The following is a 24833-nucleotide window of genomic DNA, read 5'->3' on the forward strand; positions in this document are numbered from 1 at the left end:
AAAAAAATGGATATATTTACTGTAGCAAACGTTATCAATATAACGTAACTATAATCATCGTGCAGTAACCAAATGAAGCAAACACTTATATGCATTATTAGTAATGATAGTAAATGTGTAGTGTTCTTATTTATAACATATTTATCTTATGTGGGATTGAACTTAAAATGTTGACTTTCTTCTCCTGTTACCGGTATAACTCTTAATATCGTATAGTCCGTTTAAAAACGTTACATTTTTATTGTCTGTAAAGTATTAAACATAAGAAGGATGATACAGACCTGTTATATTATCAGGGCACACACGTTTTTAAAAATGAGACTAGAGAATACAAGTGAATATTATTTTTTAGTTTGTTTTATAATCATTTATCTATATTAATTGACATTAATTTTTTACCGATTAATAATTCTGCCAATGAGAAAGTTGAAAGTGTTCTCTAGTTTTCTCGGTAAGAAAAACAATATCAGTGCTGGGAGATTATCCATACTACTGCCGAATACTTAAGCTCCATAATAAGTAGTTTATAGTAGTAATTGACATAATATGAAAATGAAAAAAAGAATTAAGAATACTTTGGAATTTATTGGTTTATTAATGTATCAATCGCGATTAATTCAAACAATGTTTTTTGTAAGCTTATACGAATTTGATACTAAGAATATATTACTACAAAAAAGAAACAGAAATAATTGCAAAAATGTACTCTCTTCCAGTTTCACCAACGGTGAGAAACATAATCATCATGAAAGAATTTTTTAGTAATTTCATTTACTGTTGGTGAAATGTGATGTTTGCTAATCGTCTATTGCGAATAACTTTTTCTAAAACCAAAAGACAGAAGATCTTACAATTAAATTTCTGTAGAAGGCACTGTAATTTTCATAGTGTATGTTATAAGTCTGCAATGTGCATGCATGCTATTGTAACACTGTATATATAATTTGTAAATAAGAAATCTAATAACGATAAGATCAGTTAATAGAGATTGGAATATGAGAAATACACCGAAAGCGCGTGATTATTTCTGTAATAAACATGCATGTACTGACAAGGAATAAACTTTTTACTTAATAAGAACCATTGTATCGCTCTTTCGTGTGCATAAAACAAATATGATAGAATTAAAATTCTTACAAATGTACAAATTTTCGAAGAAAATATGATTTTTTATTTAAAATTAAAAATTTTTGTCTCTGATTATATACGAGTTATTTCAGATAGAATTTTATATACAATACAATTTAATTTCTCTCGCTTGTATTATCGACCATCGTTTGCTCTTTTCCTACTCTTCTTTGGTGGTGCTTCTGTTTGCCCTTTCGTTTGCTCTTTCTTTGGCCTTTTTTGACCAGCCCTCAATCCCATAGCTGCGAATTCCCCAGCATCCGCGCGGGTCACATTACTACCTGCTTCCTGTTTCTTACCTTCGCATTCGTTTTTCATTTCTTGGCCATTTAAGAATTCTCCATTATCACCAGGCGCCTGGTAGCTGCACATTAACGTCAGGAACATGATATAACAATATAGTTATACAATTTTACAAAATAAATATTTACCCAGGCACTGATGTGTCTTTTACTTCTTTTGTAAGCAAAATAAATATTTCCGGGACGTGGTAAATTTGTACATTTTCGGCGGTTTCATTCTCCTTTCTCTTCTCCGACTCCTTCGACCTTTAATAATACATGTACCTCAATTAAGAAACAAACAGAGACTATCATTTCTTTCCGTGTTATATAACTTACTGTATAAAACGTATTTTAGTGATTTGATGAAGATCTTTTTCTTTCATTTTGAAAATTTCCGCACAGGAAATAGCTTTCCCAACAGCTTTCCCTACCGCATTCCAAACAACGTTGTTATAATTTGAGAATTCTTTCAACGCGTAATCGAGAACATTTCTAATTTTCGAGCCACTTTTTACCTGAAAACATTCCCATTAAACAACATGCTATGAAAATGTTAATCTTTTATGAACTTTTATTTCGACACTTACTTGCATTAGAAGAAATTTTTCTGGTAAATCTGGTATAGGAATTCCCGAATCTGTTGGCTCAGGTTCCATATTTTGCATCCATTTCTTTTTATTCAATTTTGGTCGGACCATCTGCAAGAAAATCAATCGTTACTGAATGAATATTTATTGAGATTTTTACGATCTATTAAGATTTCGAAAAAAATATTTCTGCTGATTTTCGTAATCTTAAAGAGAATTATTACGAGGGTAGAATCATGAAAGAGCGGAGGAGACCACGTCTCTCTGCCAGTAGGTCATGAGTCCGCAGGCATCGGTTCTTCGGCGTGCCATTCTTGGAACCATTCATGGAACTTGGAATGACCGAGTACAGTCTTGCACATAAACCTTTCTCGGTTTCATCCTATCTTATCTTCTCTTCTCTCATACAGGAATATTTAAATATCTACAATTCCTTCAAGTTGCTAATCTTGAACTTGGCTTACATCAGATTCGATTATATTTTATATAATAAATAAAAATCAACTTATTTTCATTAGAGGTGTAATCAGTTAAATGTACATTTATTTTTATTCTTATTAAGATAAAATCAATCAGTGTACAGTAAATTTCACTTTCTTCAGTTACTTGTAATTCGACGCCAGGCTAAACGATATGTCGCGTTTCAAGTGGAAAATGACCATCATTGGTCAGACACGGCGCTCCGAAGCCATACCGATACCTTCACTCTGTTAAAAACAATTTAATCCTTTCAAGATACACTTTTTTAACGAATGAACGCGACAGCATAATAGCGTAGAATATAATACACTCAAGTTTGAAAAAGTACCAGCTGATTATAATTTTCTAAGTGACATGTTGGATTACGTTTTGTCGCTTAGCGATATAATAATTTATATTCCTATAGATCTCAGTGGTATCAGAAAACTTATAACTTGTCTCAGTTGTCTTAAAAGTTAAATTCCATTTCTACAATATAAGAAATAAACAAAGACCTATATAGAAGAAATCTTGCATTAACGAATACCATATTCGCTCGTATTCAATCCACTGTCATTCGAAAATGAAATTTCATAGATTCAACGATCGAGATAATTTGACGATCATCGTTTAATATCGATTCTCCTTAGCACGAAACTGAGACATCCTTCGAAAGACGAACAAAGAATCTACCTACGAAATAAACCTCCTACCCTAGAACGTCGATATTTAACTATAACAACCCTTAACCATTCAAAAATCGAGACTTTATATATTCGACAACCAACGTACGATTCGACGATTATCAATTAATATCAATCTTCGCCAGAATGAAACTGGGACGTTTCTCGAAAGTTGGCGTTCAGTGTAATTTCTGGAATTCCGAGGCGAACTTGGAAAAAGCATCGGCGGTCTGAGGGATCCCCTATGGAAACTCCATCAATATTTTCCAATCAGCATTCGATTGCACGGTACATCCCTACCCCTCTGGCTTGTTCGTAGTCGGGGGCAAATACGGAGGGTGTAAGGGGGTCGCAGTGTAGGCGTATATGGTGGTGGTATGCGGCATAGTCGGCATAGCGCCGCGACTCCCCGACGCCATATTGCATTATTAAGCACCCCTATCAGTTTCTCACCCCTGCATTCCAGCATTATGAACGTTTTTATCCCTAAAGGGCGTCGTTTTGCCTATGTGAAACGAAACGGGTGCTTCCACTGGTGGATACTAATTCGATTCTCACGTTATTTCATCAAGATCCTTGATCCTTGAAAAACCTCTGATCGTTTCTTCGCGCGTCAACTTCTTCATCTATGGAAATTATACCGGTACGCGTATCCGGAAGAATTTGTTGGACAGATACCGACGCTTCTTCCGATCGATTACGATTAAAGATTTAGGCACGGAGCGCTTTCGATGTACGTCTAGTTCAGCGTTCGCTACGTCACAAATCATTATTTGTCCTATATCGGATACAGAAACTGTTACGTTAGGCTCGTGCACGTCGATGGCGGCAGATAGATAGTCGACAACATCGCGTTTGCGTCGTTGAATTACGATTTCTATGTTAGTGTGAGACTTTGTAGAGAAGGAAAGTAACTTGTTAAAAGGAACTAATGGTAAACAGAATTTCCAGCGTTTGATCGTTCAATCTATAACGAGGGAATGTGTTTCATCGATGTCGGTGAACTAGTTAGAAACATTGTTTCTTAGCCATCGAGTGTTTCTCGCTATTCGACCCGATATGTTTTGTTCGAGCAACGAAGGAAACTAATTTCGACGTGACGGGAGATCTGACGAGATTCTTCATGTATCAGAGGATTCTCTAAACGAGAGAACGAAAGGTCAAGGAGTTCCGGACCACTTTTGGCGCAGCTGCATCGCTACGACTTTTAAAGGGAGAGAGGACGAGATATTCTGCGTCTGACACCTTTTTAACCATACCTACGCGCTCTTTTCCCACCTTAATAAACCATCGGGCGCTCAGAAGCCTTGCTTCCAATTTATTCGAGTGGCCAACTCTTCTATGGAGAAGACGCTCAACGATTTCATCGCCAATGAACGGCGCAAGCCGTTTTCAGAAGTTTTCCTCCAATACCCCGGAGGAGAACTACGCTCCCTCGAACGATTGTATGAACATTTCCGAGTCAATCGACCTGCAGAATGAAGTTTCCCCGCGCGAAGACCTTCCTATTCCCTATTTCATCGTATGACCTATTACGAAATCAAACAACCATCCAACGATGCCTTCTTAAACAAGTTCGTTAGAACTCGTTGTTTCGTTAAGAAACCGTGCTCCTCTCATTGATAATACACGTAACGATAAACTACGTAATCAGTGAGTGTCACAGATACGACTGTAAATTGTAAAGTCTACCATTACATCACTTTCTGGAATCGTCTATGGAACATCGTCAAGTTCATTATCGTTCAAGGACACCTCTTAGAAGCTTGCCAGATTGCTAGAAGATTGCAGCCAATCAGAAGCACGTGTCACCCTTCGTAAAATTCCGTCCAATCTAACGATCTATATGATCAAAATTATATTCACCGGTAGAGAAGTAAAGAACGAATTTTCAAAGAATACACGATTTTGACTAGGCGCGGCCGTTAAAGTTTCGTAAGAAAGAGCAAGCATGAGGTTACTGATTGAACGAAGGGCAGTCGGTGCCCTTACGTGTCTATTTCAATCTTCCCTTTAACGGAAATTGCGTTCCTAGCCATACATAGATCCACCCATTTCTCCCGCTCGTCCTTTCGAGGATCCGCTAAGAAGATCGCACGGAAGGACGCGTTTGCGCAGGAATTGAAGAATCCTCGCTCCCTGGATCCTCGATATATCCGCGGTGGTAGGCGAAAGTGCGGATTGTTCGGTCGTGGCTCATTCAACGTACACCGGTTGGACCTTACGATCTTCGTCGTCGTCGCTAGCAACAGGTAGGACGGTCTTCCGCGTGGGGACTACGAATTTTCCTTCAAGTCCTTCCGATCGTGACAAAAAGTGAAATTACAAAATATATCCAAACATCTTTCCGCATCGTATAACGAGATACTGCGGTAATTTTTTTTTACGTTTTAAAGGAAGCAAGAGTGTCTGTGTCGAGGGTTGATCCTTCGAGCGAATACGATTCTGCATTCATCAATGTTCTCACCAATTAGTTGTCTTTATTCGACGTGTTGTTCCAGTGAAACTAAGAAAGTTTCTGTAATATCTTTATCGTATCGTTTATCCCTTTGTCGACGACCGACGTATATATACGTTCAGTGCGAAGCATCAACGTAGCCGGCAAATCCATATATTATTCTTTCGACGAGAACGAATGATAAAGACGAAAGACAAAAGTTTGCGCTTTTGACGAGCAAAATATTAAAATTTTCCTTTCGCAAATTGATAGGAAGATTGTAATTTTGAAGTTACTGAAAGTAAGAGTGTCTATGTAATTCCGCGTTTACCAATTTCTTTAATTTCATTGACGAATTAATCGTGTCGCATTTAGTGGCAGATACAGAGTGGAAAAGGGTTCATCCTTATCGAGCTTGTGACAGATATTATTATCGAATTAACTAGAAAGTAGAACAACAAGTAAATTCGTGATAACTGTGATGATAAACGAAATCACGTTCTATCCAAAGGTTTTCAAGGACCAAACAGATCATCATGGACATTCAGGAATTTCGCATGCGTGGCAAGGAGATGGTGGAGTACATTTGCGAATTTATGAGTAATATTCACAACCGGAGAGTAACACCGGACGTTGGCCCCGGATATTTGAGACCCCTCCTACCATCGGAAGCACCGCGGGAACCTGAACCTTGGCAGGACATCATGAGGGACGTCGAATCGAAGATCATGCCCGGAGTAAGTGAAAAGTAGTAGAATCACTTTTCATTCTCTGTGACTTTGACAATGTTTACAAGTGATGAAAGAATTTTAAGATTTTCACAATGAAAAGAAAAACAACGTGTAAATAAAAAGAGATGGATAAAAGGAGGAAAATATTTATAGATAACTCACTGGCAACATCCACGGTTTCACGCGTACTTTCCAGCTGGAAATTCTTTTCCATCGATTCTTGGCGATATGTTGTCGGATGCAATAGGTTGCATTGGGTTTTCATGGGTGAGTTCAATATTTTTTTTTCTTCCTTTCGAGAAAATTACTTAACATCCGCGTTGCGTATGTAACATCTCTATAAATATATGTTACGAATATAACATTTCCGAGGATGCTGAAGTCGCATCGATACACGAAATTCAATTTTCTCGCGAAGATCAGGGTACGAACATGGATTAGAAAGATTTGACGGATCGCTCAAGCCTGTTTGTTCGTTCATTTCTGTATTTCGACGTTTTATTTGTTCTAGGCGGCCAGTCCAGCCTGCACGGAGCTCGAGACGATAGTCTGTGACTGGTTCGGTAATTCAATATTATTCCATTAAATATCAATCGAATTTATATGAAGTATTACAGAACGAATATCATCGGGTATACTAAATTGCAGGCAAAGCTATTGGTCTACCGACGGACTTTCTTTATTTTAGCCCTGGTAGCAAAGGAGGTGGTGTGATACAAGTAAATACTTTGATATTTTACGAGAATTAAACACTTTCTGCTGGATTAATTAAATAACCTAATCGTTATATATAAATCGTAGGCTATGAGATAACAGTTAAACGAATTTTAGGGCTCAGCTTCGGAGTGTGTTTTAGTGTGTATGCTGGCAGCAAGAGCTCAAGCTATTGGTAGATTAAAAGAGTTACCTGCTCACGCACATTTGGACGAAACTGCTCTTTTAGGAAAATTAATGGCTTACTGTAGTCGCGAAAGTCACAGCTGTGTCGAAAAGGACGCGATGATCTGCTTCGTAAAATTAAGGATTTTGGAGCCCGACGACAAGAGCGTTCTTCGTGGTGAAACTTTGCGTCAGGTAGAATTTTTCTTTCCGATTATATTTATATTTAACACGTTCGCTACCACAGAGAATTGGTGATCGAATTGTATTAGAAAATTCTCGTAATCTTCGCTTGTATGATACGTATCGTTGTAAGTTTTAGCAAGTTATATACGCGAAAGTGATATAGCAAACGTGTTGATTTTGATTAAAAGTTCCTTCTTCGTCATCGTGCAATTTTCTTCAGGCAATCGAAGCTGATACAGCCGAAGGATACATCCCCTTCTTCGTTTCAACTACTTTAGGCACAACTGCTTGTTGCTCCTTCGATAATCTCAGAGAAATCGGTCCAGTTTGTAAAAAATATCCAGGCGTAAGAATATTTGCGATTTTCAAGCTACGTTATCGCGTATATTCAGCCCCAAAATTTGTATTATGGCTGTCGATAGGTATGGTTACACGTGGATGCGGCTTACGCAGGCAACTCGTTCATTTGTCCGGAACTAAAGTACCTGATGGCTGGTATCGAATACGCAGATTCTTTCAACACCAACACGAACAAATTCCTATTAACGAACTTCGATTGTTCCTGTCTCTGGGTTCGTGACAGATTCAAGCTGACTGGCGCGCTCGTCGTCGATCCTCTTTACCTGCAGCATACTCACGCGGATACAGCCATCGATTATAGGTACTATCGATTTCATCGACGTTGTTTATTTCATTAAAAAAACAAGCATCGTTTGTTCATTCAACATCCGTTATTTTTAATTTTTTGTTTGCCCAGACACTGGAGCATACCACTGAGCCGACGATTTCGTTCCTTGAAGCTGTGGTTCGTGATGAGAAGCTACGGGATATCCGGTTTGCAGGCCTACATTCGAAATCACGTTCAATTGGCGAAAAGATTCGAGGCGTTGGTGAGGAAGGATTCGAGATTCGAGCTCTGTAACGAAGTTGTGGTGAGCGACTCGCGAAGACAATACGAAGACAGCGGTGAATCAAGGCTTGGAGTCAAGGTTTATCGCGTTACCAAGTTTTATTGTATTAAATGGTTTTCAGTTGGGCCTGGTTTGTTTCCGAGCAAAAGGCACCGACAAGCTAAATCAGAAGCTTCTCAGTGCTATCAATGATTCTGGAAAGCTGCATATGGTGCCAGCCAGAGTGAATCAACGCTTCACGATTCGTTTCGCACTTGCTGCGCCGAATGCCACCGCTTCTGACGTTGGTTAGCAATATCTTGCTTGATAATACCATTCTTACACGTTTCTTTTACTCAATTTTTACTCTATTACTCAATTCTTATTTTTATATCGTAGACATAGCGTGGAGCATAATCACGGATTATCTAGCTGAGTTGTTAGAGTCCAAGGTGAGCGAAATCTCTCCAATTGGAATTTCGTTTCGCTCTTTGAATGTTCTTGCGTATTACGTGTATCTTTATTTTATCTTCAATTGCAGGATGTCATGGACGAGTTGACACAGAGGAAAATGCTCGAGGAGAAGAAGAGGGCCACTTTGGAGCAAAGAAGGTCCTTCTTCGTCCGCATGGTGTCTGATCCTGCGATTCAGCCTGGTTTTACGAAAACGCCAAACAGGACAGGGGGAAAACTCGATACTCAAGCAACCATCGGTGGTATCGGTTCGAATCCTACGAACAGCGCAACGTAAGACTTTGCTGTATCCTTAAAATGGATTACAGAGATTTAACAAAATCACTGATTTAGTATGTCTGACGGTAGACGTTCGTGGATATCGTGGCCACTGGCGTATCTGATGAAGGACGCCGCCGATACTAGCGAACTATCTCTTAGGCACGTTGGAAAATATTCTGCAAATTTCTATTTTATCTTCTCTTCTTCTCTTTAAAACGATATTTCACGTTTTTCTTCTTTCCTATAACGAGATTGAAACTTTGCATTTACATCGAATATTCGAAATCGTCCTTACATCGTGTTTTCTTATTAATCGAAGGAAATAATTTTAGATTTCGTCATCTGGATACCATGGTACGGCTGAAAGCAAGCGGTACCGGAAGTCGTCGCGGAAGCAGCAACGGATGCAGTCCGGATCCATCGCCATCCGCTTCGCCGTCCCGTGGAAGATCGCCAAATGGCAGAGCGTAAAACCTTGCCCGATCCTTCATCGTTTTTTTTTTCTCTAAAGTTTCGAAAGTTTCTCCAGATACATCGACAGGAATGAAACTTATATAACGAAGCAACAACGATTCTCGCAATCGAATCACGTACGGATACTGCCGACGGAATCGTCGATTAAAAAGAAACGGTGCAAGATTCTCAAACAAGAAAATTCCCTTAAAATTGCTCAGCAACAGTCGACGAATGAAAATATGGTCGAAATTGATCGACGACCCTGTTTGATCGTGGCATCGTTTTTCGTCGCCTGTTTAGTCAGCCCTTCGGGACTGTGTGCAGTAGTTGCAAAGTTTCGCGTTCACGGCTCGACCGAAGGAAGCGGCTCGATAGATATAAGTACATCATCTTTACTTGCTTATCGATCTGTTTATATAAGTGTGCTCTCTTTGGATCGCGACAGAATCGTGTACCACGTGAAACACGCTACGTATGTAACATATTATTCTATCCAATATACATTACCTATATGATATATAAAGCGTGCTCTATATAGTAAAATGGATTTCTTCAAGTACAGAAACCATGGTATTTCCAATTATTCACCACATCATCTGCAGTCGTAATTGTTTTCTGTCGTTATAGAGATGTCTGTGAATTGGCCCGGGCATGGAGTTAGAAAGGGGGAGGGTGGGCAGTGGAATAAAAAAACATGAAACGGAAACTCGTATCGCGGGAATATCGAAAAAAGGTCATAAAAAGCTATTCGTTACACGATCGAAAAGGTTGGGGTCACGAGGGTGAACGATGTACCTGGACCGTTTGCTTGGATATCGTTCTCTCTCTCTTTTTCTCTCTTCTAAGTATCCAGTGACATTTATATTCAATTTCGTTTCGATTCCATTTTCGTAGAACTCATTTGCGAAAACGGGATCTTGTTATGAAAACGAAAACGTGGCGCGTGGCTCAGTCATCACCCGCCGAAAGATGCTACGTCAAGCGAAAACGCGTAATCGTAAATTGGTTCACTGGAGAAGGGGAAGCTGTCGATAATGTCGATCATTGGCAGAATATTGGTAATTGAACGAGCGACAAATACTATCCCTTACGTAGGCTGTTGCATATTAACAGAGATCAAAGGATAGTCTCCAATGTCGAAAAATAAACGAGCGTAACTTATTGTAAGAAAAACCTATCACGAGGATACTTCTACCTTTTTTTTCTTCTTTAGTAAAAGATGCAACACCTACAAATTCTAACTAGCTAAATAATTCGATAATAAATAGAAGAAAATATGAAAACAACGGTTCAACGATAGATCGAATATACTTCTCTCCCACCTTATGAAAATTACATTTAATTGTTTTAAACTATGAATTCAATTTACTTCGATCTCCCCGGGAAGCTAACTTTCTAATTGTTTGGGGTATAGCGGTTTTTTGATCGGCAACTTGCCCGAAGCTAACGCGAGTCAAATGGACAATGGCCGGCGGAAAAAAGGGAATCAGCGGTGGAATTAATTAATTCGAACTGAATGGCAATCGTATCGACATCCTCGATCGAGAATCCAATTCGAAAACGTCGGTCGCGAGCAGACCATGCGTGAAGGTAGTGGCGAGAGAGAAAATGGTGTTCGCCATGTGTCTGCTTGTATGTGTTACAAAGATTGAGCGGTGACCTGTCACCGCTTCTACGGGGTGTTGTAAATGTAGGTGAAGAGTAAACGTCTATTTATAAACGGGGGAGGAGGGGGCGAGTTTACTCCCCGTGCATCATCGACAACACGCTGGCTTATTCAAGCAGCGACCCCCTCGATACATCACCATTGATGTCGACCACCCTTCTTACGAATTTTCGTTCAGATTTTTGGCATCGATCCGCGAACACTATCCGCGCGGGTGGCAATCGATTTTCTAATCGTCGAATTAACTCTCTTCGAACGATCGGTACGAAACATGCCAGAAATTTCAATTACTGTTGTTTCCTTTTCTGAGAAAATAATTAAAAACAGTAACGGAGGTATCTTCAGATGAAATAATTTTTAGTGAAATCTTTTAGGTATAAATTGCAAAAAAGCAAGTAAAATTTAGTAAAAAAGAAAAATGTTCGAGCGAGAAAATTGACAATTCTTTAAAAATCGTATCACTTTTTTTTTTTATAAAGAAGGTGTAAGTGTACCGGTGTACACATTTGAGGGAAAGAATGAATTATCACGTCACACGTGGGAGGGAAAAAGCGCTGCTAAATTGGTTGAGTGGAAGTATGACGAATTTTATGGGTTGGAGAGAAATTTCGAAGGGGTGTGATCCCTTTTTTCGAGCAGGCATTTACGTAAGAAGCGTTACAGTAGGCGCCAGTGTCGTAATCCAGAATGAAGCAGGTAAGTTAATATTTTTCACGATAGGCGAAGCTCCGCCTTAATTTTATCTGCGTGAGGCAGGGATGTACGAAGAGGAGGCGCGCATAAAACTGACCGGCGCTATGCCAGGTGCCACCAGTCTCGGTTCCAACACGGGACAAACCTGTTACGCGTTTCTTTCCAAGTGGGATCATGTTCTGAAACAACTCAAACGACCATTTTCAAATTCCTTCTCCAAGAGAAACGTATTGAAACGTTCGAGTGATATATCTTCGAAGTGGATCGGATTTTCTATCCGCCAATCAAAAAGAAAAAGTGAGTGAAAAACGCTTGGATATTTCGAAAAGTCGAAATCGTAGAGTAGCTTGAGAAATAAAACGCAGCAACCGACTCTTTCGGAATCTTTTGGAAAAAGAAAAGTAAAAGCAACAAAGAGAAGTAACGTAAAGAAAAGAGAACACGTAAAGAAGATATTTCATCCCAGGTATTTCTTTGCTTGCGAATGACGTTTATTTCGTCTGTAATCCCGATAAATGGCGGTGAAAAATGTCACGATCACGTACACACGCTTTAGCCGAGAACGTGCTTAATCAAACATGAGTTTCATTGGCACGCACTAGCCCGTCTCTCCTTCGAATTACATTCCAGCCGGCAATTATCATGAACATCGATGAGTTTCAAGTACGTGGCAAGGAGATGATCGAGTATATTTGCGAGTATCTCCGCACCTTGGAGGGAAAGAGGGTGACGGCGAACGTGGATCCAGGGTATCTAAGGCCCCTACTTCCCAAAGAAGCTCCAGCGAAAGGGGAATCATGGGATGCCATAATGAGGGACGTCGACAGCAAAATAATGCCCGGGGTGAGTGTCAACTATGGGCTCGATTATCGATCCCCCTTCGTTGATTCCGACCTCTTTCGATGTTAATAATATTCACGAATACTAAAAAAATAGGAAAAACCTGGTCGATCATAAAACAACACTTTTCATTATCGTTAGATCATCCTATTTCCAATATTTCTTTGCTAATTTAATGTTCGTGTGTTGCGGAGTTTTCAAACTCATACCTCGACATTGAAAAATTCGTATAAAAATTTTTTTTACAAATCTTTACGTCCAATACAAACGTCGATTACTGAGAAAACACGGATGGTTTACAGATCACACACTGGCAGCATCCACGTTTTCACGCGTACTTTCCAGCGGGTAACTCGTTCCCTTCGATCCTCGGGGACATGCTGTCGGACGCAATCGGGTGCATAGGTTTCTCTTGGGCGGCGAGCCCGGCCTGCACGGAACTGGAAACGATCGTACTCGACTGGTACGCAAAAGCGATAGACCTACCAGCGGAGTTCCTAGCTGAACACAAAAGCTCGAAAGGTGGTGGAGTGATACAAGGGTCAGCCTCCGAGTGTATTCTGGTCACCATGCTTGCGGCACGTACCCAAGCGATTCGAACCTTGAAGGAGCAAGACCCGAACACCGAGGACTCGGCCTTTCTGCCACGGTTGGTCGCCTATTGTTCCACAGAAGCTCATTCCTGCGTCGAAAAGGCAGCGATGATCAGTTTGGTGAAGCTTCGAGTTCTTGAACCAGATGAAAAAGGTTCCTTGCGAGGTAAGCGACTGGAATCTGCGATCCGCGAAGACGTGGCAAACGGTTTGGTTCCGTTTTATGTCTCCACCACTCTTGGCACTACCGGATCCTGTGCGTTCGATAATTTAGTCGAAATCGGACCAGTGTGCAAACTGTATCCTAACATGTGGCTCCACGTGGACGGTGCTTACGCTGGGAACGCGTTCATTTGCCCGGAAATGAGGCCGTTGATGACGGGTATCGAGCACGCAGACTCGTTCAACACGAATCCCAACAAGTGGTTGCTCGTTAATTTCGACTGTTCCTGCCTTTGGGTACGGGATCGAGTGAAGCTCACGTCGGCGCTCGTCGTCGATCCATTGTACCTTCAGCACGCTAGATCCGGAGAATCTATCGATTATCGTCACTGGGGAATTCCTTTGAGCAGACGATTCAGAGCGTTGAAATTGTGGTTCGTGATGAGATCGTATGGAATTACAGGATTGCAGAAGTACATAAGGAACCATATCAGGCTGGCGAGACGGTTCGAGACTCTGATGAGAAGGGACAAAAGATTCGAGATCACTAACGATGTGAGAGTTGGTCTGGTCTGCTTCAGACTGAAGGAGAGCGATGAGATCAATCAGGAATTGTTGGCGAATATTAACGCATCCGGCAGACTTCATATGATCCCAGCCAGAGTCATGGGAAAGTATATCTTGAGATTCTGCGTGATCAAGGAAAATGCTACTGACGATGATATCGATTACGCTGTGGACGTGATCGAAGAACACGCGACGGAGGTGATGCTCGCTCATTACGAAGGAACAGAAGACGAATTTAGGGCGAAGGGACCAAAGAGTCCCGCTGCATTGGACAAAAAGCTGGTACGAAAGTTCAGCTTCACCAGGAGCGTGACGAGGGACGTTTACAAAAGATCCATTTCGAAATCGAGTCTCCACGACGGTGCTACGCCCATCATGGTCGTCGATGATAACTCGCAGGTCGATACCATTGAGGAAGACGTGTTCTGCAACAGCAGGTAGACCACACCTCAGCTCACGGTGCCTAAGAGGAGGGACCAACTGCTATCGTTGCCGTGAGCTGCTGACGATGATGATCGGTGTAATGTTTTTTCAGGTCGTGACGATCCCGATGATGATATCCAGATGATTCGTGAATTATGTGATAGGAATGCCTCTCGAAACCGGCCGGTCTTGTTTGGAATATCACAACTCCGTTCATCATATCGTTGTTTTTTAGGGAACGAGCAAATCTTGCGACCGAGATAAGTTTCCTTCGAATTACGATAAACTGGAAATTTCGTCCGATAGAAACGATTCTGAAGGTATTTATCGAGAGTGATCGATGAAGAAAGTCTGAAGGGTGTTGTCGATCTAGTGCATTGCACACTGGTCATCGTTTGAGACATTGATACATTCTGTTTATTGAAGTTTACTGGAAACCATTTTTCGAGATGTTGGTAAATCGTTTGGGAATTTGCCTTTCTACGCACGATTTTATGCAACGTAAGTGCAACTGGAATTTATTTTCATATTTATTCCGCAACCAACCAAAGCAAGAGATTATGTGCTGACGAGAATAATTGTTCGAATAAACTGTACTAGTTTTGCAATTGAGAAACGATATAATAAACGTGCCCGATAAAATAGAAGAGAAATAATTGTTCGTAGTATAAGCAATTTATCGATTCGTGTAACAATTCAGAGCATATTAAAAAGGAAAAAAATGAATATGTAGCTAGGCAGAAATAAGACTCACTGTTAAGTACATCGATTGTCTCTTAGGCTATTAATAGATATAATATTAAATTATTCCATGAACGAATTATGTACGAATAAAGGATAGTTCTCGATTAGATTACTGTAAATTAGATACGAAATGAAGACCTAAATATTTACGGTTGGAATTTTGTCAGTCGACGCTGATCATAGTGTTAGATAATACACACATTACACGTGTTTACTTTGGGTGTTTTACTTCTGAGAAGACCGATTCGAGTTGTAAGTCGCATTGATATTTCAAACGTGTTTGGATTTTTATCCAATCCAATACAATGTAGATTATATTAATGACTATTTATTTCGTATGTAAGTTTAACGGAATAAAATTGAAATTCGTAAAACGATAACTTTTTTTTATTTTTATCGTATCAAGAATTTTTAATCACGGCTTTAGTTCCTCGAAGTTATCAATCCGTCGATCAAGATGCAACTTATTAACTTTTAAGTACAATTAAGCAGGTCTTGATAGGCAATCTCTATTAGTAAGAAATCATAAGATACCTGAAGGCAATGTAAGATGCAGACAGCTCCGAAATAAATCATTACAATCATAATTACCAATTTAGGCTATAATTATAACTTATTGAAATATATTTACTAAAAAAACTATTTAAATATTAGAATGGGAAAAGGTATATGATTGTAAAATAGTACCCTTATTCTGAAGAAATATGTCAAACTTTTTTATAGCATATCTTACATTTAAAAGTATAAAATATAATTAGTTAGCTATTACATTTGTCCGCATTGAGATATCGTCACAGGAATTTTTGGTTTGTTGTTTGGCCCTGTGGGAACATTCTCTACTTTCCTCATAACTAGAAGTCCATCGATAACTCTTCCAAAAACAACGTGTTTACCATCCAAGAAATTACATTTGGCGCAAGTGATGAAAAATTGACAGCCGTTAGTGTCCTTGCCACTGTTGGCCATGGATAACAATCCAGGTGAGTCATGTTTTAATGTAAAATTTTCATCAGGAAATGTTCCACCACCATAGATGCTTATGACTCCAGTACCATCGCCATTCACAAAATCACCGCCTTGGATCATGAAGTCTTTAATGACTCTATGAAATATGGCACCTTTAAAACCTAAAGATACACCGTCTTTTCTGTACTCTCCGGTGCAGAATTGTCGAAAATTCTCCGATGTTTTTGGACAAACATCTTCGAAAAGCTCAAAAATCATTCGTCCGATTTCTGTAGTGCCTACAGATACGTCGAAAAATACCACTGGATTATTCGGATTTCGTAGTTGAGCTTGAATTTGATTCCAAGTTGGCATATTTGTATATTTTGATTAAAAACTTTAAAAAGTTTTCTTGCTATATTCTACTATACTATTATGCTTCAATTAAAATAATGTTGCGGCAACATAACCTCTTCACCTTATGAACACGTTTCTTGTTTTAATGTTTGAGATTGAAAAATCTGGTATCAAAGTGTTTTTTTCCACTTCAATCTAATAAGGCTTAACTAAATTTGTTTTTATGTAATTACAGTACGCTTTTATTTTTATGAATTCTTTTACCTTACGTTTGAAGCACAAGACACAAACACCTTAGGAATGCTTCGTCGAACTGATCACAAACGCGGGAGAAATATATTAATGCTAAATATAGGTTAGAATTTAATGCTAAACAAAATTTAAACTAATATTAGAGAGTATAACGATATATGTCAAAATTAATTATATTTATAGATACGTAACAAAAAAAATCCTTTTATAAAGAATACTATCATACTTTGTAACAAATAAAAACACGTGTATGTGTGTATTTTCTTATTTTTAAAAAATATTAGTACTTACTTTTTTGTCGGTTGCTTTTCTACGGATTTAGTAAAGACTTATTGAAATCACTTAACACGTTACAAAATGATACAAAATGTAATTATGAATTATAACTGTTTCCGTCAGAAAATAATACACACTTGTATTTTGGCCCAACAACACGTGGTGAGTTTGGTTACTAACTTCATACTGGCAAAACGCGCGGTAATACGAATGCGAAGGGTGAAGGATAAATTTACACGATGCGGTATTAAAAAGAAAAGTGTTTTAATATAAAGTAAATGTAGAAAATAAAATGCATTTTATTATCGCACCACACATTCTACATCTTAAGTGTCATTTGACTTAATTATAATTTAGATATCGAAAACTGATATTTAAATTCAAGATCAAACAATTCGTAAATTGCATCAAAGCAGAGATATATAATCTTGAGATTATTTTCTTACGATATGTTTTTTTTTTTAAATCTTTAAGACAATCAGTAATGTGCTTTACATAATATATAATCTTTATCTGTATTTTATTTTAAAAGATACACATTATTTTACCACATGTATAATGTATGATCTAAATGTGCAAAAGCATTTTGAAGAAACAAAACCAAATTAATTAAAAATGTATAAATATCATTGAAATTCCCTGTTTCTTTTTAATATCAGTGCATTTGTAAGACACATAGAAGATTGGTGCTTTACTACTACTATTGGAAACGATATTTAAAGTTATATTTAGTTTTTTTTCCTTTTCAATAACATAAGGAATCCTCAAATTTGTTATTTTCTAGATAGCCACATTAATAGCATGAGAATATCACAAACTTGGATAGTAATAAAGTAACAATAATTATATGTGAATTTTAACGTGTTCCATCAACACATTTTTATCATTAAAATCTTCCCCGCAAATACCACAGACTAATTCTTCTCCATCATCACTGTCTTGCTGATGATATTGTACAACTTGTATTACAGCCGTTTGGGATCCTCCCTCCTGTATTAATGATTCCTGTCCAACTTCACTGTGATTCTTGATATCTTGATTTTGCCTAGTTGAATGGTGAGTTACCATATCCATTGGTAAATCATCATTACTTATTTGTGCAATTTGACTGGAAAAATTTTCATGACTCTGATGATTTGGTAGTGTCAGAACAGGCAACGATTCATTTTGCTTTGATATTAAATGTAAAGTATTTGTTTGCTTTGAAGTCTGTATTAAATGCATTGTAGTTATTTCATTATGACTGCTTGTGGTATGAAGTGCACTTCCTTCTCGTTCTGTAGAAACTATGCGAGTTGTATTTAAAGATTCTCTGTGACTATGATTAGCTTGTGAAATATGAATATTTTCATCTTGTTTTTCATCAACTAATAATTGTACGTCTTCAGATTTAATTTCAGATATTGCAATATAATTTTCATCACGTTTTTCTGTAGTAACTACAAGGAAAGTATTATTTTGTTTATCACTTAAAATTTGTTGGTCATCTGATTTATCTGATTCTGTAATAGACAAAAGTGCTTCAGTTTCCTCTGATTTAGGAATTATAAGATTTCCAGCTCCTTGTTTTCCTTGTAAATATGTATTTGCAGACACTTTTGATTTTTTCTTAACTGGTTTGGTTTTTGGTGCATTATTGTTTGTTTTAGCTTTTGCTTCTGCAATCATTTGATCTGAATGTTTAACAATATGTGCACATAATTCATCCCGATCTTGATTTAAAGCACCACATATAGGACAGGAAAAAGGGGGCCCGGTTACTTCAGTTTCATTTTTTCCTGCTGCATGAACCCATCGAACATGTTCTCTTAAAACAACTTTTTGATTAAATGCTCTTGAACATAGAGGACAAACATGAGGTCTCTCTCCTGTGTGAATACGTTCATGTTTCCTTAAAGTTCCACCATCTCTAAACGCTTTCCAACAAAATTTACAACCATATGGCCTTTCTCCAGTATGAGTTCTATGGTGTATTAAATATCCCTGTCGCGATGAAAATGTTTTGGAACATGTATCACAATGAAAATGTGCAGGACTCCCAGCATGTGTTCTACCATGTTCCCAAAGTCCTTGACGCGATACAAAACTTTTACCACATTCTGTACAAGTAAATGGAGAGTCACCAGGATGAGCTGATAATCTGTGTTCATCCAACTGATTTTGCTTTTCAAATTGAGATCCACATACTTCACAAGAATGTGTTTTCTTTCTATGAATCCACTGATGTCTGAACATTTTTTGTTTGGTTGTAAATTTTTTGCCACATTCAGAACATGCATGTTTACCCCATTTATTATTAGGTGTACCTTGTTCAACATTATTTTGCATTAATTTCTTCGCACAAGTTGTTTGATGAGTTGCTAAGTGATTGCCATCTTGAAACTGTTTATCACAATACTCACATTCAATTGGCATGTTCCAATTTTTAGATGTATGAGTTTTCTCATGGGATACCAATGCTGTTGCGCGAGAAAAACTAATTCCACAATGTCTACAAGTATGCTGTTTTGTACCATTTGTTTCAACTTCTATATAATTCTTTCTATCTTCACTATTATACGATAAAGTTTCAACTTTCACCATTGTATCAGCATTATTAAATGAATTTAATGAAAGATTGTATTGCTGATTGACTTGATTATTTATATTATTTTGTTGAGTATATTCAAACTGTGTTACTTCTCCATTTGGCATTACAGTAAATTCATGTAAAGTGTCTATTTTTTCCTCAGGATTAGATATTGAATTAACTGCTGCCTGCTCACTTTGAAAGTTATAAGATGGAACTGTCCATTGAACTGTATCATAGCTTTGAACCGTTTGTACAGACGAAGATGGCACTTGATTATTTTGGGACTCTGTCATATTTTCAGGCCATTTTCTGAATGTTTCCTCTGACTGTGATACATTATCACTCTGTGACTGCATAATGGCACGTCCAGCAACATATGTATGAATTTTCATATGATTGGATAAACTAGAAGGCCTTTGAAAATCTGCTCCACATATGGTGCATTTATGAGGTTTTTGCACTTGATGCACTTGCAACATATGACATCTTAAATTGTTCTTTGAACGAAACAAGTTGCCACAAGTTCTACAAGCATGTGGGCGATCTACTTGATGACAAACTATATGATTGTTTAAATCTATTTTTCTTTCGAATCTTTCTCCACAAGTAATACATGATAATTTACTAGCAGAACAGGTAGTAAGATGCTTTGTTATCTCAGCTTGTGTGAACATGTTTGCACAACGCGAACATACTTTTTTGTCTTCGAAACAAGGATACATGCCTCCAAGTTGTCGTAGAGCTTCCACAGCCATTGATTCATCATCCCCGGATGTATATTGATGTTGTTCTTCTTCTTTAATATATATAGGATATACTACACGATTTTTATCTTCCTCCTCGGAATGTTTTGCTAATATCTCAACTGCAACCTGTGCTTCTGTGATACTAGAATTAACGTCTGTAACAGATACTTCAGTGAGTCCTTCTTGTAGAACACATTCGTCAACTGGTTCACATATTTCTTCATGAGATATAATATTATCCTGTATACTATCGTGTACCTCTGAAAGGGGAAATGTAACATACTGCTCATTCTCATGAGCTTCCATCGTGCAATATTTTTGCAAAATGCTATCAACTGAAATTTTTGTGGACCTAGTTTCACCTCATGTTAAGTTAGGTCCTGTCACCACTAATAACCAAGCGGTATTTATCAATATACAGAAACGCATTACAAACGATCGTGTTATTCACATTTCACTGTTACGTTTAGTTGTGATGTTATTAAAAATACATAATATGTATTTTTCTCTTTCACACTTTAATTCGATACGATCTATTGCCAAATCTTATCTTTATTGATTACAAATAACGTTTATTGCAATTTTATGGTGTATGTGTTACCCATATAACAGCATGACTAATAATATATTTTACCACCCGTAATTTATTTGTTATATAAATTTGTAAATTCACCATTGGAACAATAGTATAACAAGGTTATTTGGAGGAGTGCAGCAAATCGTGCGCCACCTGAAGTTGACGGCGTTCTTTGCGCAGTGCCAAGTTAAACTTTTTATATTTCAAAAAGGCTGGTGAACCGTGTTTATAAGTATTCAAGTATTTCTTCTGTAATAGAATATTGTACTTGTTTGTGATACAGTTGTTTGTCGGTTTCTTCATAAATAAGCATAATCTTTCTTGACAAATAATCTCGCACGTGGAAATTAATCACAGTGTTATTAATGTGGTATTCGTATTTGGTTAATCTGGAATCTTTGGTTAATCGTGCTTCATATATACAAAGTATGTATGTATACTTTAATTATAACTCTTTATAAATTGATGCTTTTTTGCAACTTACAAAAGATTTAACTATATGTTATGCGTTATAATTGATTTTTCATTATTTAAAAATATATTTTTAATACTGTCACAAAATAAAAAGTAAGGGCTAATATATTATTTAATAGTTAGCTTAAATAATAAATAGATACTTTAACATAATATATACAAAGTGAATCGTATAATAAAGATCGTTAGAAATTCGTATCCCAATCGGAATAGTCCATTGGTGCCGATCTGTAATCTGGAGGATATTTATCGAAATTTCTTAAGTCGAGATGATCCCTTACCTGTGAATGAATTAGATAATGAGATTAGCTGTTTCAAAGGTATATAACATTCTGACAATTTCTTATTTACCTTTGGCACAATAGGGGAAGGCATTGTTTGGCTCTGTAACTCCTGCCATTTAAAGTTATGGAACCATCTGAAATTAATTTATGTTATGTAAATATTAATATTTAAATTAATAAATACAAATATATTCTACAAATTCGTTAATAAATACTTATGGTTATGAATATCAGCAACACCATTTCGTAAATAACCAAGTCTTTTATATGGATCATCTTCCAGTAGTGATTTGATAAAATTCTTTGCCGTGTTTTTAATAATGGGCGGTACAAGTATATCCTTAAAGCCACGAAGAATGTTCTTATACACTTCTATATCACTTACATCTTGGAAAGGTGTTCGATTCGTTAACATCTCGTACGTAAGAATTCCAAGTGCCCAATAATCAACGGCCCTTTATTAATAAAAAATAATCAATCGCTTTAAGAATTAATTTAAGATTTAATAAATATGTAAACTAAACATGAAAATGCGTACTGATTATAAAGTTTACTTTGAATGATTTCCGGAGCCAAATATTCTGGTGTACCCATAAAAGTCTTTGTCTTGTATGGGCCAATTTTTTTACTAGATCCAAAATCAGTCTGTAAAGATAGCTGAGTTAACGAATGAATTTATTATCGATTGTTATTTATTCGAAATAAAAGAACTTGCAAGCTTAGCATAGCCTCGATTATCGATTACGATGTTCTCAGGTTTTAAGTCTCTGTAGATGATGCCCAGTGAATGAAGGTGTTGAAGCCCTTCTACGACACAAGCGGTTACGAATTTAGTTGTTGAATTATCGAATCGGCCGCTTCTGTATAAGGCTGTTCTTAAATCTCCGCCTAAACATACTTCCAGTAGCAGGTATAGATACCTATTGTCCTTGAAGGTTCTGTATAATCTACAAGGAACGTAGAATTATGCTTCGCTTAATATATATCAAGTCGTTATTCGGTGGCAAATATTCTTCAAGTTTTACATTATAAATTCCAATACAAGCATTAATAAATTAAAGAATCATTAGATCGAATCTTTTTCTTTCTTAGCTTTCTTTAATTACGTATACTATATTCTAAAAAAAAAAAAAAAAAAAATTCGTTTTCACGTTAGAGCAGAGTTGTTAATTTACTTGCAGATAAACGGCGAATTACACAATTTCAAACTATTCTTCTCGTTATACATCATTTTTTGGAAGCCACCCTTTGTGATCATATGCTTGACGATCTTTTTCCTGGCGAAACTAAGGTTAGGCATCGAATTGACGACGACCAGTTCCACTCTGCCGTAACCTCCAGCCCCGATCGTCCCTTCAAATACAGTATCAGACAGAGTTAAATTCTTGAATTCGTCACCCCAGTCATCCGACTCATTTACACTGTAATATCCTGACCAATCTCTATTTCTGATCGAGTCTAGTCCACCAAGATAATCTAGGAAAGCTCTATAGCATCACACAAAGACATACTTTGTTAACAAATTTATAAACTTCGTGATAAACTTTTGTTAATTCTTCATCGTGAAATTATCTGAAAACATTTTATACGTTTACCTTTTTTCAATCGTGTAACATTCCAATCCAGGAGCCATTGCGATAGCATTCGCCTGTCGACGAGATTCTTCAGAGTCATATAGCGCTTTTTCACCGAAATAGTCACCCTTCTCAAGAATTGTCATTTCCTCTTCCGTGCCACCTGGTTTATTCTTCGTGATTTTCACGCTACCACCGTTTATAATGTAGAATTTATCTCCTTTGTCGCCCTCTCGAATCACGTACGAATTCGCTGGATAAAATTCCTAAAGCGATACAAAAATAGCGTCTTTTAATTTCGAGTTAGCATTATTGGAACCATTTCACACGCACCACTGTTATAAGGTCGCATATTTTCTGCAGAACCTCCTCCGACAGACCCTTGAATATTTCAATTTGACGAAGAATCTTCAAATTATGCTCCAACGATTCTTCGTTATCTTTTAGCATTACCGTCTGAAACGCCTGTCTTTCCAACACCCATACTTTCGCATTTGTACTCGCTAAAGGAACAAACGAGCGTCTCGACAGTTACAATAAAATATTTTATTAAGTTTGTTAAATGGTTGCTAAAAGATTTCAAGATTTATAGTATAGCTAGTATAATACCATGGATAGAACACAGTCTTTTGGTATTGTACAACAAGGCCAGTTCTCCGAAAGCGACACCAGGACCAAAGCTCTCGTGGCACGTATTGCCTACGTAAACTTCGAAGGTTCCCTCTTCCGAGACGTACATATGCGATCCTGACACAATCGGTTACCATCATTTTTCTAATATTTCACAGATTAATATCTTGTCATTTCGAAAGATGATTACTTACCGACTTCACCTTCGTGAATGATTCGCGTATTGGCTTTCACCTGTTCCGGATACATCACCGATATAAGCTTCTCTATACGCGACTCATCGAGATCTCCGAGGAACTGGTTGTTCAAAATGGCGTTTTTGATCAACTGTTTCGTTCTACAATTGTACATAAAACTTGAATTTATCGTAATTTCGAATCATCGTCGAAAGAATAGTTTAAAGTTGTTTGTTCACTTTTCATTTTTCTTGAAAACGGTGACTGGCAGATTGGAGGATACGTTTATTTCACCGATCACGCCATGTTTTCTTTGAAGGGACAGTTGTCGAAAGTAAGCGTCGGAATTGCGTCGATCGGACCCAGACGCGCCCATACGTACACCAGTACGTTTTCCGAAGCATAGACGCATTCTTAATTTTCCGTTTCTTTCTTTCGCCTAGAAAGTAAAATCTTTGTCCGCAGGTGTTTACGTTCGATCGTAGGTCACTCAGTCAAATGTATATAAACTTAATGTAATTTCAGATTTTTTAAAATAGATGTTAATTCTTGGGAAGTTCACCAATTAGTGTTTAAATGTTCACAAATGAAATGGTTCGAAGAATTAGTGCACAGGATATTGATACTTGACTAATGCTTTGTAGCAACGATAAAGTTGATTGATCTTATCTTGTATGAACGCAGCGATGATCCGCCAGTACTTATGGTCTTAGTAATTTTGTTTGATAAGGCAATTAAAAAATATATTTTTTTCGAAAGTTATCAGAATTTCCTTCGTTCAAATCACTGTATTACCGAATAGCACCTATGTTAATTCAATAAAGCGT

The 24833-nt window shown here is 37.5% G+C and overlaps 7 protein-coding genes across 9 annotated transcripts; 3 read left to right on the plus strand and 4 right to left on the minus strand.

Moving 5' to 3' along the window:
* Nucleotides 1–136: 136 nt before the first annotated feature.
* On the minus strand, nt 137–17144 carry LOC117206085 (ribonuclease P protein subunit p25-like protein). Its single transcript, XM_033445085.1, has 5 exons — nt 16989–17144; nt 2000–2110; nt 1749–1927; nt 1560–1676; nt 137–1492 (listed from the first exon to the last, which is right to left on the minus strand). Exons 2-5 carry the CDS (start codon nt 2108–2110, stop codon nt 1264–1266), a joined length of 636 nt encoding a protein of 211 aa, XP_033300976.1. The 5' UTR covers nt 16989–17144; the 3' UTR covers nt 137–1263.
* Nucleotides 4921–9799, plus strand: LOC117206081 (aromatic-L-amino-acid decarboxylase). Of its 2 annotated transcripts, none has more exons than XM_033445080.1 (14): nt 4921–5393; nt 6090–6315; nt 6463–6576; nt 6821–6872; nt 6958–7028; nt 7141–7383; nt 7595–7720; nt 7797–8035; nt 8132–8306; nt 8407–8572; nt 8664–8716; nt 8806–9011; nt 9072–9158; nt 9332–9799. In XM_033445080.1, exons 2-14 carry the CDS (start codon nt 6115–6117, stop codon nt 9468–9470), a joined length of 1872 nt encoding a protein of 623 aa, XP_033300971.1. In that variant the 5' UTR covers nt 4921–5393; nt 6090–6114; the 3' UTR covers nt 9471–9799. The 2 variants fall into 2 exon arrangements, with proteins under 2 accessions (XP_033300971.1, XP_033300972.1); XM_033445081.1 differs by having other exon boundaries at nt 4923–5393; nt 9087–9158.
* LOC117206072 lies at nt 11621–12119 on the plus strand. Its single transcript, XM_033445071.1, has 2 exons — nt 11621–11817; nt 11878–12119. Exons 1-2 carry the CDS (start codon nt 11640–11642, stop codon nt 12117–12119), a joined length of 420 nt encoding a protein of 139 aa, XP_033300962.1. The 5' UTR covers nt 11621–11639.
* LOC117206082 (tyrosine decarboxylase-like) lies at nt 11989–15520 on the plus strand. Of its 2 annotated transcripts, none has more exons than XM_033445083.1 (4): nt 11989–12111; nt 12445–12657; nt 12957–14413; nt 14512–15520. In XM_033445083.1, the coding sequence occupies exons 2-4, from the start codon at nt 12457–12459 to the stop codon at nt 14516–14518; spliced, it is 1665 nt and encodes a 554-aa protein (XP_033300974.1). In that variant the 5' UTR covers nt 11989–12111; nt 12445–12456; the 3' UTR covers nt 14519–15520. The 2 variants fall into 2 exon arrangements, with proteins under 2 accessions (XP_033300974.1, XP_033300973.1); XM_033445082.1 differs by lacking the exon at nt 11989–12111 and adding an exon at nt 12200–12280.
* Nucleotides 15833–16763, minus strand: LOC117206086 (peptidyl-prolyl cis-trans isomerase H). Its single transcript, XM_033445086.1, has 2 exons — nt 16710–16763; nt 15833–16654 (listed from the first exon to the last, which is right to left on the minus strand). Exon 2 carries the CDS (start codon nt 16461–16463, stop codon nt 15909–15911), a length of 555 nt encoding a protein of 184 aa, XP_033300977.1. The 5' UTR covers nt 16464–16654; nt 16710–16763; the 3' UTR covers nt 15833–15908.
* A 108-nt stretch (nt 17145–17252) lies between the features above and the next one.
* Nucleotides 17253–20631, minus strand: LOC117206079 (gastrula zinc finger protein xFG20-1-like). The gene has a single exon (XM_033445078.1). It carries the CDS (start codon nt 20595–20597, stop codon nt 17817–17819), a length of 2781 nt encoding a protein of 926 aa, XP_033300969.1. The 5' UTR covers nt 20598–20631; the 3' UTR covers nt 17253–17816.
* Nucleotides 20407–24665, minus strand: LOC117206080 (cGMP-dependent protein kinase 1-like). The gene is made up of 12 exons (XM_033445079.1): nt 24246–24665; nt 24025–24167; nt 23810–23947; nt 23534–23703; nt 23222–23466; nt 22802–23113; nt 22342–22573; nt 22165–22271; nt 21842–22081; nt 21694–21760; nt 20550–21623; nt 20407–20446 (listed from the first exon to the last, which is right to left on the minus strand). The coding sequence occupies exons 1-11, from the start codon at nt 24416–24418 to the stop codon at nt 21528–21530; spliced, it is 1923 nt and encodes a 640-aa protein (XP_033300970.1). The 5' UTR covers nt 24419–24665; the 3' UTR covers nt 20407–20446; nt 20550–21527.
* Nucleotides 24666–24833: the final 168 nt, after the last annotated feature.

This window comes from Bombus bifarius, unplaced genomic scaffold (genome assembly GCF_011952205.1).
Source record: "Bombus bifarius isolate JDL3187 unplaced genomic scaffold, Bbif_JDL3187 scf7180000007996, whole genome shotgun sequence".
Lineage (NCBI taxonomy): Eukaryota > Metazoa > Arthropoda > Insecta > Hymenoptera > Apidae > Bombus > Bombus bifarius.

What these genes read in the sequence shown, in the direction of transcription:
- LOC117206085 (XM_033445085.1), bottom strand. Translation starts at nt 2,110, where the DNA reads ATGGTCCGACCAAAATTGAATAAAAAGAAATGGATGCAAAATATGGAA. An exon ending in ACTAAAATACGTTTTATACA is followed by an intron (nt 1,677 to 1,748) that starts GTAAGTTATATA and finishes GTATTATTAAAG; the next exon opens with GTCGAAGGAGTCGGAGAAGA. An exon ending in AAAGACACATCAGTGCCTGG is followed by an intron (nt 1,493 to 1,559) that starts GTAAATATTTAT and finishes GTTAATGTGCAG; the next exon opens with CTACCAGGCGCCTGGTGATA.
- LOC117206072 (XM_033445071.1), top strand. Translation starts at nt 11,640, where the DNA reads ATGAATTATCACGTCACACGTGGGAGGGAAAAAGCGCTGCTAAATTGG. An exon ending in CGTAATCCAGAATGAAGCAG is followed by an intron (nt 11,818 to 11,877) that starts GTAAGTTAATAT and finishes TGCGTGAGGCAG; the next exon opens with GGATGTACGAAGAGGAGGCG.
- LOC117206082 (XM_033445083.1), top strand. Translation starts at nt 12,457, where the DNA reads ATGAACATCGATGAGTTTCAAGTACGTGGCAAGGAGATGATCGAGTAT. An exon ending in ACAGCAAAATAATGCCCGGG is followed by an intron (nt 12,658 to 12,956) that starts GTGAGTGTCAAC and finishes GATGGTTTACAG; the next exon opens with ATCACACACTGGCAGCATCC.
- LOC117206080 (XM_033445079.1), bottom strand. Translation starts at nt 24,418, where the DNA reads ATGCGTCTATGCTTCGGAAAACGTACTGGTGTACGTATGGGCGCGTCT. An exon ending in AAGACTGTGTTCTATCCATG is followed by an intron (nt 23,704 to 23,809) that starts GTATTATACTAG and finishes TTGTTCCTTTAG; the next exon opens with CGAGTACAAATGCGAAAGTA. An exon ending in CAAAGTAAACTTTATAATCA is followed by an intron (nt 22,082 to 22,164) that starts GTACGCATTTTC and finishes TTATTAATAAAG; the next exon opens with GGCCGTTGATTATTGGGCAC.
- LOC117206081 (XM_033445080.1), top strand. Translation starts at nt 6,115, where the DNA reads ATGGACATTCAGGAATTTCGCATGCGTGGCAAGGAGATGGTGGAGTAC. An exon ending in AAGGAGGTGGTGTGATACAA is followed by an intron (nt 7,029 to 7,140) that starts GTAAATACTTTG and finishes AACGAATTTTAG; the next exon opens with GGCTCAGCTTCGGAGTGTGT. An exon ending in TGCCACCGCTTCTGACGTTG is followed by an intron (nt 8,573 to 8,663) that starts GTTAGCAATATC and finishes TTTATATCGTAG; the next exon opens with ACATAGCGTGGAGCATAATC.
- LOC117206079 (XM_033445078.1), bottom strand. Translation starts at nt 20,597, where the DNA reads ATGGAAGCTCATGAGAATGAGCAGTATGTTACATTTCCCCTTTCAGAG.
- LOC117206086 (XM_033445086.1), bottom strand. Translation starts at nt 16,463, where the DNA reads ATGCCAACTTGGAATCAAATTCAAGCTCAACTACGAAATCCGAATAAT.